This window comes from Gallus gallus, chromosome 1, assembly GCF_016699485.2.
Source record: "Gallus gallus isolate bGalGal1 chromosome 1, bGalGal1.mat.broiler.GRCg7b, whole genome shotgun sequence".
NCBI classification, from domain to species: Eukaryota; Metazoa; Chordata; class Aves; order Galliformes; family Phasianidae; genus Gallus; species Gallus gallus.
Window position 1 is genome coordinate 531614 of NC_052532.1, and position 10538 is coordinate 542151.

The following is a 10538-nucleotide window of genomic DNA, read 5'->3' on the forward strand; positions in this document are numbered from 1 at the left end:
GGGCCGGGCAGGAGCTGGACGGGGATGGGGGGGGGGGGACCCCCAGCTGCTCTCTGCCGTTTGGCTTGTACAGATGGATACAGAGCCACGCAGCTGAATGTGCAACCCGGTTTTGGGAATGACAGCAGCACAGATTTCAGCCTCTGTCCCAGCACAGATTTCAGCCTCTGTCCCAAAGGGAAACAGCTGCTCTTAAGGCCCTCGAGGCATCACACGCAACAGAAGTGGGGCTCAAACAAACCTTGCTGTGGTTTTGAACGCTGACCTGAAGGCGGTGCCCCAAATCTGCTTAGAGTGCACAGAGTGCCTCAGAGGGCAGTTTATCTTCCGTGGGTACTCAGATGTCCCCCTTAGCGGTGTTCTCCGGGAGGTAAAGGGGAGTGGTGGGACAGATGAATGGCTCCATGTGTGTCTGATGGAAGGACGGGTGTCCTTATGGTGATGGGAACGGAGCAGGGCCAGCAGTACTGAGGGAACTCAGCCATGGCCCCGAAGCACACAATGCCCTCAGCTAACAGCACTTGAAACACCAAATCTGTGCTCCAACGCAGCAAACCTGGGAGCAATGGGGGAAGATTAACTGGGGAGGGGAGCTGCTTATTTGGGAGGAGCCAAGCAAGACGATTAAGCGTTGAAAACAAAGAAAAGGGGCAAGATGGACACCAATACAGAAATCAGCAAACTGCACGTTGGTTTGGTTGTTTTATTGAGCCCTGTGTCCAATCACTGTAGTCCACCTTTATATTTTGTTAAGACCTATTCTAGACAGAACTCCAGAGCTGTGGGGCTGGAAGGGGCCTCTGGAGTCCTCCAGTCCAACCCCAGGCATCACTGACCATCCCCAACCCCTGCCCGTCAGATATCCATCACCACTGCTCAGATCCCCCCCTCAGCCTTCCCTTTCCCAGGTGCACAGCCCCGGTATTCCCAGCCTGTCCCCATCAGGAGGGGCTCCAGGCCCAACCCAGCAGTTGGAAACCCCAAATGCCAACGACCACCTACTGCTGGGATTGCTGTGCATGTGATCGCTAATGAACGCCAATTAGCTCATGAGCAAGAGACCATTTTTGTCATGCGGAGGGAATGTGAGTGCAGCTCACCCGACTGCAGGCAGCTCCAGCATCTGCAGACCTTACAGAAACACCAGGCCAGCCACATCTCCACCTTCTGGAGTTAAGAAGGATAGGGAAGTGGTGACAGCATGAGGGGAAATGGCCTCAAGTTGCACCAGGGGAGGTTTTGGTTGGATATCAGGAAACACTTCTTTACAGAAAGGGTTGTTAAGCACTGGAATGGGCTGCCCAGGGAGGTGGTGGAGTCACCATCCCCGGTTGTGTTTAAAAACCATCTGGATGTGGTGCTCAGGTACACGATTTAGCAGAGGGCTGTTAAAGTTGGGGTAAGATGGTTGGGTTGTGGTTGGACTCAATGATCTTTAAGGTCTTTTCCAACCTGAGCAAATCTATGATTGATTGGCGGGTCCTCCCTGCAATAGCTGTACAAAGCTCCATCCCTGAAGCTGTCAGGACCATCCAGCCCATCCTGCTCTTTGCTGTGTTCTTATCCCCCGCACAGTGACGCTGCTGAAGCTCACAACTGTCCCCACAAGGGTTGCACAGCATACCTCCTGCTGAGTTGGGATCTCCAGACACCGGGGCATACCCTGTGCTTCATCTTAACTGCAGTTCGAAAGGAGCTGTGCTGGTTCTGCTGATGATTCCATATCCTGGTCCCTCAGAGTTTCTGTTAACAGACCACAGCTTGGAGGTCCAACAATGACCTGCACACCCAGCAGGGCTAGCAGCCTTCCCAACCCTCAGCTCACCAGGCCAGCACTCCCTTGGGTCAGCAGTGTCGCTGAGCTGAAGCTCTGGGGTAGCTCTGAGGCTACATGTGGTTAGTCAGAGGCGGGGGGGGTCTGGTGGGTTTAGGATCAGCAGAAGAGGGTGGAGAAGCAAAATGCTATGAGCAGCAGCAGCAGGAGGGCTTGGGAGTGCAGTCTGGCTTGCAGCAGGGTTCCAGGGCAGGATCCCCGCCCTTCCTCATCTGGCTTTCCCCAAACTCCATGCGTTGCTCAAAAAGTGTCTTCTGCAGTTTGATGTCCTTCAGGACTTGCCAAACTTCTGGCCCTGCAGTGCTCTGCAACAAATTGTAGTTCTCGGCAGGGTCTGACTCCAGGTCAAAGAGCAGTGGGGGCTCGTGATGGGTCAGCGGGGTCAGCCCATGGCAGGCCTGGTCTGGCGTTGTATCACTGTGAAAGGAACCTGCAGAAGAAACGTCCAAGAGCAACTCAGCTGCTACTCTGAGCTTGGGACAGCAGAGCCAGGCAGGACTTCACAATGCTGCCCGAGCAGAGAGGAGGTGGCACCAACCTTGTGTGAAGTAGTGGGCCTTGTACTTCCCGAGCCGGACAGCAAAGGGGCCATGCAGAGGATCAGGGGATGGTGGGTAGAAGAACATGGTCTGACGGGGACTCTGTGGAGAGCAGCAGAGCTGAGCTCATCTGTATGGCCATGAGGCTGCAGAAGAGCATGGGACAGGACCAGGCAGAGACTCCAGGGACTCAGAAAAGAGCCCTGATACTATAGCCAGGACATGACTAGAAAAGGGGGAAGCTAATGAGCAGGACCATCGTGCTTGTTCCCCACTCAAAGCTCCTGGGGCTCTGCTCTGGCCCCAGATCAGACAGGGAAAGTCCAGTAAGCCCATTGCATGGCCCAGACCCCACGAAAGATCCCAGGTCATGAGTCTGCCCGCCCTGGTCCCTAGCTGGAGCTTATGACCATGCCCCACACCCAGCCTTCATGTACCACGCCAGATTTGACCTGCAGGACTCACCTTCCCTGACTCAAACAGCAGTGGACTCAGGTCATAACCATCCAGGGAAACGTTGGGAAGAGCTGCTCCAGCCAGGGCAGTCAGTGTTGGCAGGATGTCCAGGGTGCTTGCCAGCTCGTGAGTTACTCCTGCCACCCAACACAGCAAGGTTCAAGCACCCAACCCCACTTCCATACCTGCCATCCTCACCACTTCCCCCCCCCTGCCATCACACCCCTGCCTTGCCTTGTGCCAGCACATGAAAGGCATAAGCAGTGCTGAGTCTCACCTGGAGCGATACGGCCTGGCCAATAGGCCACTGCTGGTTCCCGCATGCCACCTTCATACGTTGTGCCTTTCCCACATTTCAGAAGGCCAGAGCTGCCTCCACGTGCCATCCGCATGGTAGAAGGGCTGTGAGAGAGAAGAACCACCTACCACCAGCTTCACAGGTCCACAAAACCCCTTCCCCGACTGCCACTGGGGCTATGGAAAGAGACAGCGAATAGAGAGACCCAGAGACCCAAACCACCCACACACAAAGGGAACTCATGGGTCTTCAGGCTGCATGGTCCTACCCCTGAGCTGGCGGGCACTCCGTCCATGAGGGGAACAGCTGATTCACTGGAGTAAGGAGGAGATCATGCAATAGATGCTCTCCTTAACAGTGCCCACCTTCTGCCTCACTTCAGGTCACTACAATCTCACCCGGCACCACCACACCACATCTCTTGTGCCTCAGCCAACCAATGCTTTGCTCCAGTTCCCCCACACCACAGCAGTATGACCTTATCAGCGGGAGAAGCCCACCCAGCTGAGCCCACTCACCCATTGTCAGAGGTGAAAAACACAAAGGTTGTGTTCTCGAGGCCATTCTCCTGCAGTGCCTGCAGCAGCTGCCCCACTGAGCCATCGAACTCCGAAAGGGCATCACCAAATGGCCCACGCTGTGACCGTCCTGCATACTCCTGGCTTGCAAACTGGGGATAGTGGGTATGCTGGAAAAAAGGCAGAGATGCTCTGTGAACTCCTAGAGTTGCATTTGGTTCCCAGCTCACCCAGAGAGAGCGAGAACCCCAGTGAGGGCATGGAGACGTGTGACAATGCCCACAACAGGGGGGAGTGCTCCCAGAACCACCTCCCAGAATGACACAAAAAGGCTGAGCCCCAGGCAGAACATGTGGACTCGGTGAGTGGTAGAGCCCCAGATGGGCTGCTGGACCATGGAAACAGCCAGAAAGAAGCCACTCAAGAATAATAACCCTAACGGTGCTGCCACAAACCCTAGGCATGGGAACACCAACCCCAAGTCACGTCAGGGCAGGGAGTCCTCCCATCCCTCATCCAAGAATCAATTGCTCAGCACACTCCAATGGCTGCAGGAGCTTTCTGGAATCCCCAGCAGGACAAAGGCTTCCCCCAACCCTCAGAGGCAGAAAAGTCCCTTCTCTCTTACATGGGAGGCGTAGTAGAGCAGGAAGGGCACACCTCGCCGGGTGCAGTCGGCAATGAAGTCCTGTGCAAATTTGTTGTAGAGCGGCACCAGATCAGGGAAGGAGACTGGCTGCTGCACGATGCTTTGGTTCCAGAACAGTGGGACGGGCACGAGGCCCTGGTCACAGGTCCCAAAACACTTGATGTCAGGTGGGAAGCAGGTGAGATTCTGACAGGGGCCCTGGAGAGAGCACACAACATGGTCTTCCAGCTGTGTTGCAGGAGAGGGAGTGGAGGGGGACGAGGAGACTCACAGCAGCCCACCCCCAGGTCCTACAGGAGCCTCTCCCAGAAAGCCGGAGGTTTATGCCCACCCCAGAACCATGCTATGCCACTGCTTTCTCCTAACAGCAGTTCAGATGTTTCTTTGCAACCCAGAAGCTGACTTTCCCTCCAGCAACCCACCGAGGGGTGTACATCCCCGCAAACAACTGCTGCCCATGTTCTGCAAAACCACCCTTATTGCATGAGCGCCATGGAAAGGCACTGCCCCCCACCAGCACCCATTGCTCCTCTGGCTTGCAGCCACCCACACAACCCCCCGCCTCTGGGGCACTCCTCCCCCTTCCCTCCTCCTCACCTGGTCGTGGGAGTACGGCACCCCCAGGAAGTGGTCGAAGCCTTGGTGGATGGGCAGGAAGGAGCCACGAGCGCCCAGGCCGAGGTGCCATTTGCCAACTATGGCCGTGGCATAGCCTTTGGCCTTCAGCACCTCTGCAATGGTGACCTCAGACAGAGGAAGGCCTCCCCGGGAGCCAGGGTAAAACACACCGGGGTAAATCCCGGAGCGCATCTGGAAGCGGCCGGTCAGCAGGGCAGCCCTGCAGGGGTAAGGACAGCATTCATACGGTGCTGCACGAGCCAGGCATTAACTGTGCAGCAGGGGAGGAATAACTGCAAGCAGCAACAGAGGGTAGGGGCCAAGCTATGGGAAAGAAGCTCTGCACACAAGGAGCAAAGGATCCTGGTGGCCAACAGCTTACCAATGCTAGACCACAAGGTGACCACGAGACAGCAGCATGTCCTGGTGGCCCAGAAGGCCAGTGGGAGCCTGGGGTTTATTGCATAGAGTGCTGCCAGCAGGGCAGGGAGGTGCTTCTCCCCTCCTCTCTGCCCTGAGAGGGCACAGCTGGAGCACTGCACTCAGCGTGGGGCTCTCCAGTTCCAGGCAGACTTGGAACTGCTGGAAAGTGCCCCGCAGAGAGTACAGAGGTGGGGGGCCTGGAGCACCTCCTGATGGGGACAGGTTGAGAGCCCCAGGGCTGTGCACCCAGAGAAAGGAACACTGAGGGAGGATGTGAGCAGTGCTGATGGATATCTGACGGGCAGCGGTCAGGGAGGTGGGGCTGGGATCTGTTCGGTGGTGCCCAGTGACAGGACGAGGGGCAGTGGGCACAGAATGGAGTCCGGGGGGGTCCGTGTGACCCTGAGGGAGAACTCCGTGCCGTGGGGGTGGCACAGCCCGGCATCCACAGACGTGGGGGAGTCCTCATCTCTGCGGGGATCCAAACCCACCCGGGCGCTCTGTGTGCGGCTGGGGGGGGGCTGCTGGGGGGGCTGGGCGGGGGGACTCCAGCAGTCCGTTCCAGCCCCACAGCTCCGGGGTTCTGCATCCAGCAGCCCACACCGCGGCTCCCTCACTCCCGGCTCCCGCTGCCACCCCCCACCGTCGTCCCCAGAACCGCGCTCACAGCGCAGCCGAACCGCAGCCCTCCCCCACCGCGGGCCGCACCGGGAGGGGCTGCAGACCGCAGAGCTGCTGTAGAAGTCGGTGAAGCGCAGCCCCCGGGCCGCCATCCGGTCCAGGTTGGGCGTGGCGGAGGAGGGGTGCCCGTAGCTCCCCAGGTCACCGAAGCCCAAATCATCCGCCAGCAGCAGGACGAAGCTGGGGGGGCCGCCGGCCGCGCCCCGCAGCGCCCACAGCAGCAACACCGCCCACGGCGGAAAACCGCACCACACCGCCATGATGCTCCGGCAGTCACCTGATCGTCACGTGACACGGCCGAGTCACGTGAACGGCCCCACCGCAGGTCGCTCCGTGAGGCGCGGTCCGCCTAGGAATAGCGCCACCTTGCGGTGACCTCCGGCACCTTCAGTCCCGGCCCTGCGGGGAGCGAAACGCCTGTCCCGCAGGTCGGGGTGTTGCGGTCAGGACGTGGAAGAGCCAATGCGAAGAGCAGCAGTTCTGGGGTGGGAGTTCTGCGCCCGGGAACACGGCTGTGCCCGCCTTTGAGAAGTGCAGACAGCTCCCACGGCGGGCATTAAAGGACTGGGGGTCCGGTGTCCCCACAAGCAGCATTTTGTGTAGCCAAGATGAGGTTAAATCCAGAGCAGAGGTGGTGTACGAGCACACAGACGCTGCTGGTGGGCCGGGGTTGACCCTGCAGTGAGCAGAGGTGGAGACAAAGCAGGGCTAAAAGCAGCCCAGGTTCTGGTCTGGAAGCTCTCACGTCGATGCACCGCGTTGTGGATTTGCCCCAAGCCTTCCTGCGTGCCTCACCCTGTGCTTCCCAAAGGCCCCTGGCATGGGGGGCTGCTGGGGCTGCCGCTGCTGCTGTGCTCACCGCCATCAATGATTGAGGCGGAGCGAGGGGGCTGATGCTGCAGCGGGAGGCAGAAGTGCTGCATAATTCATGTAGCCTACTTGGATCTCAGGGCATCGCAGTGCTGGGCTGCAGTGCCTGGACACAGCAGGGGATGGCAGCCAGGATGAACGACTGGGGCTGTGGGAGGGCACAGCACGGGGACAGAACTTTGGGGACCCCACGTGGAGTGGGACAGGGTGTGCTGTCCTATGGCACCAAGCAGGGCGTGGTGTGACTGCCCCAAGCTGAACCAGTGCCAGCAGGCAGGGGTGGGACGTGTCCACGTGGCCAGGTCTGAAAGGGGAGGCCCACATGAGGGCTGCAGTGCTGTGGGATCCCACTCTGCCAGGCTCTGGTGGGAGCTGTGCCCATGTAAGCGGATCACAGGCAGTAATCCCTCACTGTGGGTTTGAGTGCAGCCCCACGGGTCCTGGGAACATTGCACGTCTGCATGCACAACTTTGGGTGCACGCTGGGCATGTGTATTGGGTGTGTGTGCACTGCGTGTGTTTGTGCGTATGCGTGCGCTCTGTGCTGAGGATAACGCTGTGAGCACTGCACTCTGTTCCAAGGTGTGTGTGTTTCCCAGTCTGGGTGTGCACTGCAGCTTCTCTGTGCACGCCAGGTCTGTCTCCACACAGTGTGCTTCCATACATGTGCTATGTGAATACGGTGTGTGCATGTGCTCTGTGTGCATGTACTGAGCGCCCAGCATCCACCCCAGTTTCCTCCCACAGAGTTTTTCCTTTCACAACAGCTGGAGCTGACCTGGGAGAATTCTCATTCTCAGCAAGTTGGTCTCATTTCGGTCCAGTGGATGTGGCAGCTCCTGTTGCCCTGTGCCAGGTACTGCGTGTGCCAGGGGGTCAGGTCACACTCCAAGCCACACACACGCCCCTCATGGACGTGAATGGCAAAACCAGTGAGCAAAAAGCAATGCCTTCACCAGCACCCACGTGGTACAGAAAGTACAACCCCATCCTTTGCTGCCCTTCCAGTTATTGGGAGTGCTGTTTGATGCACACACAGCTCCCTCCTCCCTGAGCAGGAGGGGGGGTTCAGCCCTCGTGGGCCACTCTCTCCCTTTTGTGGCCTGCAGTCTGCATGCAGCCTCGCTTTGCAGGGCTGAGTATGGAAGCCTTTGCCTGGCACAGGAGATTGAACTGAGCAGAGACACGGGTAGCTGTGAAAATAAGCTTTATTTGTCCAACTGAGTAAACCTGGGTGTGCAGTGAGAGGAGGGTGGATGGGACAGAGCAGGGCTTTGGCACTGGGGCTGCCATTGGGCATTACCCCAAAGAAAAGGGTCGCAATGCGTTGCAGCCTGCTCTGGGTCATGCAGCTGATTAAGCCTTGTTTCCCTTTAGGATCTGCAGGAGGTTCTGCACCCCAGTAAAGAATTCCCTAAGTTTCTGGACTGGATATGGACAGCCTGACACGCTCGCTTGCGTTGGTGCTGCATTTTGCCCGTGATAGTGGGATGAAGTGGTCATGAAATGGCTCCATGTCCGTGATGTCGGGTGGGCTGCTGCTCTCAACTGTAGCAGGATCCAGTTGTAGAAGTGCTGAGTGGAGGTGTAGATTCCAGGGCGAAACGCTCTGCCGCAGCCTTTCCCCCAGCTGGTCACACCAACGAGCCAGAAGTAGTCAGCATTGTTGTCTCTGCACATCAGAGGGCCACCACTATCGCCCTGCAGTGGGAGAGAGAAGCCCAAAGCGTTACGGGGGGGAGGTTTGCAGGCAGAGCACGGCTGTGTGTTGGTGTGCAGCTCCTACCTGGCAGGTGTCGATGCCGCCCTGCGGGTAACCAGCACACACGTTGTGGGTATGGACAGCCCCAGCATACCAGCGGCTGCTGTTGCAGAGGTGGAGGTCAAGGAGCTGGACCTTGGCCTCCTGCAGGATCTCGGCCGTTTGGACAGGAACTACAGCTGTGAGCACAGAGCAGGATTGGCACCATCAGCTCGTCGCTTGTTATCCTGTTGGTGGGTGAACCCCTTCCCTACATCTTGACTTGGTGTCTCGAGATGTACCAACGTTTCCAAATGGGTCAGAGCCATCCCTCTCTACGGGTGCATCCCCATGGTGTCACCCTGGGTTTGGCTTTAAGCTTGAACTGGGGACACCCTTGCGTTTCGGGTACTCACATCTCATCCCCGTGTGTCCCCAGCCACTGACATAGCAGTCTGTGAGCTCTGACACTCGCAGCGAGGCGTCGGGCACGCAGGCGAGCTGGATGTAGTAGCTGCAGTGGACGGGGCGGTCCAGCTCAAGCAGCGCGATGTCGTTGATCATTGTCCTGTTGTTGAAGTACTCGTGAAGTATCGCCCTCCTGATGGTGTGCACTTCCACCTCCTGGCCCAGGTGAGTCAAATCGTTGGCACCGATCACCACGCGCGACTCCAGGATGTAGCTGAGATGGAGAGGGAGGTGAGGAGGAGCAGAGCCATGGGGGAGAGAGGAGGGCAGTGCTGTGGGGGCTGTGACACGGCTGGCGTGCCTTGGGCACACACCTGGCCTTGGCACCTGCAGTGCCATGCTGGCTGTGCTGCAGGGAAGGGGACGGCCCTTACCTGGGGTGGCCGAAGCAGTGCGCTGCCGACAGCACCCACTGCGGGGTGATGAGGGATCCTCCACACATGTGTCCCGTGCCTGAAACATGGGGATTCTGGATGCTGACAATCCACGGCCAGGACCCGTGCAGGGCTTCCGTGCCGCCCACGATGCGCATGTTGTTGTAGTGATAAGCCATGGGCCGGAGCCCGCAGGTGCTGCAAGCAGAAACACGTCAGGTTTTTGCATCTGAACCGCCGTCCCTCCCCACGGGGCACCGCCGGGGCCACTCACTCGCATGTGCCGGAGAAGCCGTGCCCGGGCCGGCAGACGGCCAGCAGCACCGCGAGGGGCAGCAGCAGCACCATCGCTCCCGGAGGCGCACGGCAGCCCATCGCGCCCGGCTTCGTCGCCACCGACGCGGCCGTTGGCCACAGTGCGTGCCCGTTGCCCGCGGCGCTGATGTCACAGCACCGTCGGTTCCGAGGGCTGTGCCACCGGGGGGGCTGCGCGGGGGGGGTGGGGGGGGTGGGTGAGCCCCCCCGAGCTGACAGCGGGAGGAACACATGTGGCTTTGGAGTGCGTTTGGGTGCTGGAGCACAGCTGTGACAGATGAACAGCGACGTGCAAAGGCATGGCAGGTCCCCAGGTGTCTGCGCTGGGGTGCACGGCTGTGTCACTGCTCCTGTTTGTGCTCTGAGTGTGCCCACAGCATCTGTGCATGCAGACGGGGGTTGGGTGCGCTCCACATCTCCGTGCACGCACTGTGGGTGTGCACCCCGTGCAGCTGCAGTTGGACATAGGTGGGCTGTGCAGGTGCACACTGAGTGCCTGCGCTCGTGTGCATGCAGTGTGTGTGTATGGTGTGCTCGTGACTTCCCCACTGCTCATGATGTGCTTTGTGCATGTAACTGAATCGGTGCTGCAGCGTGTGCACCCGTGTGCAAACCATTTGTGAGTGTCGGTGTGCAGAACGCATGCACGGTCGTGTGCAGTCAGGGCTGCGTGTGTTGGCATGCACTCTGTCAGTGTGCAGACAGTGTTGGTGTGCACTCAGTGTTGTGCAAAGCATTTGGCACTGTCCCGCAT

General features: G+C 58.9%; 2 protein-coding genes across 4 annotated transcripts; both read right to left on the reverse strand.

Annotated features, from left to right (window-relative positions):
• Window positions 1–689: 689 nt before the first annotated feature.
• On the reverse strand, window positions 690–6295 carry ARSA (arylsulfatase A). 3 transcript variants are annotated; one of them, XR_001466573.4, is made up of 9 exons: window positions 6044–6295; window positions 4892–5132; window positions 4274–4492; window positions 3646–3815; window positions 3107–3231; window positions 2839–2966; window positions 2373–2475; window positions 1826–2264; window positions 690–1743 (listed from the first exon to the last, which is right to left on the reverse strand). XR_001466573.4 is itself a non-coding variant. In XM_424471.8 (8 exons), the coding sequence occupies exons 1-8, from the start codon at window positions 6274–6276 to the stop codon at window positions 1963–1965; spliced, it is 1521 nt and encodes a 506-aa protein (XP_424471.4). In that variant the 5' UTR covers window positions 6277–6295; the 3' UTR covers window positions 690–1962. The 3 variants fall into 3 exon arrangements, 2 of the variants coding, with proteins under 2 accessions (XP_424471.4, XP_015142390.2); XM_424471.8 differs by having other exon boundaries at window positions 690–2264; XM_015286904.4 differs by having other exon boundaries at window positions 690–2264; window positions 5295–6056.
• Window positions 6296–8076: 1781 nt separating this feature from the next.
• Window positions 8077–9895, reverse strand: ACRL (acrosin-like). Its single transcript, XM_015285316.4, has 5 exons — window positions 9744–9895; window positions 9470–9667; window positions 9044–9309; window positions 8673–8827; window positions 8077–8587 (listed from the first exon to the last, which is right to left on the reverse strand). Exons 1-5 carry the CDS (start codon window positions 9842–9844, stop codon window positions 8243–8245), a joined length of 1065 nt encoding a protein of 354 aa, XP_015140802.1. The 5' UTR covers window positions 9845–9895; the 3' UTR covers window positions 8077–8242.
• Window positions 9896–10538: the final 643 nt, after the last annotated feature.

Excerpts from the sequence above, each read along its gene's own strand:
- ACRL (XM_015285316.4), bottom strand. The coding sequence starts at position 9,844 with ATGGGCTGCCGTGCGCCTCCGGGAGCGATGGTGCTGCTGCTGCCCCTC. Across the intron at positions 9,668-9,743 it reads GGCTTCTCCGGCACATGCGA|CACCTGCGGGCTCCGGCCCA; the intron begins GTGAGTGGCCCC and ends TTCTGCTTGCAG. Across the intron at positions 8,828-9,043 it reads GGGACACACGGGGATGAGAT|CTGTAGTTCCTGTCCAAACG; the intron begins GTGAGTACCCGA and ends CTGTGCTCACAG.
- ARSA (XM_424471.8), bottom strand. The coding sequence starts at position 6,276 with ATGGCGGTGTGGTGCGGTTTTCCGCCGTGGGCGGTGTTGCTGCTGTGG. Across the intron at positions 4,493-4,891 it reads TGCCGTACTCCCACGACCAG|GGCCCCTGTCAGAATCTCAC; the intron begins GTGAGGAGGAGG and ends TGCTCTCTCCAG. Across the intron at positions 2,265-2,372 it reads GGCCCACTACTTCACACAAG|GTTCCTTTCACAGTGATACA; the intron begins GTTGGTGCCACC and ends TTTCTTCTGCAG.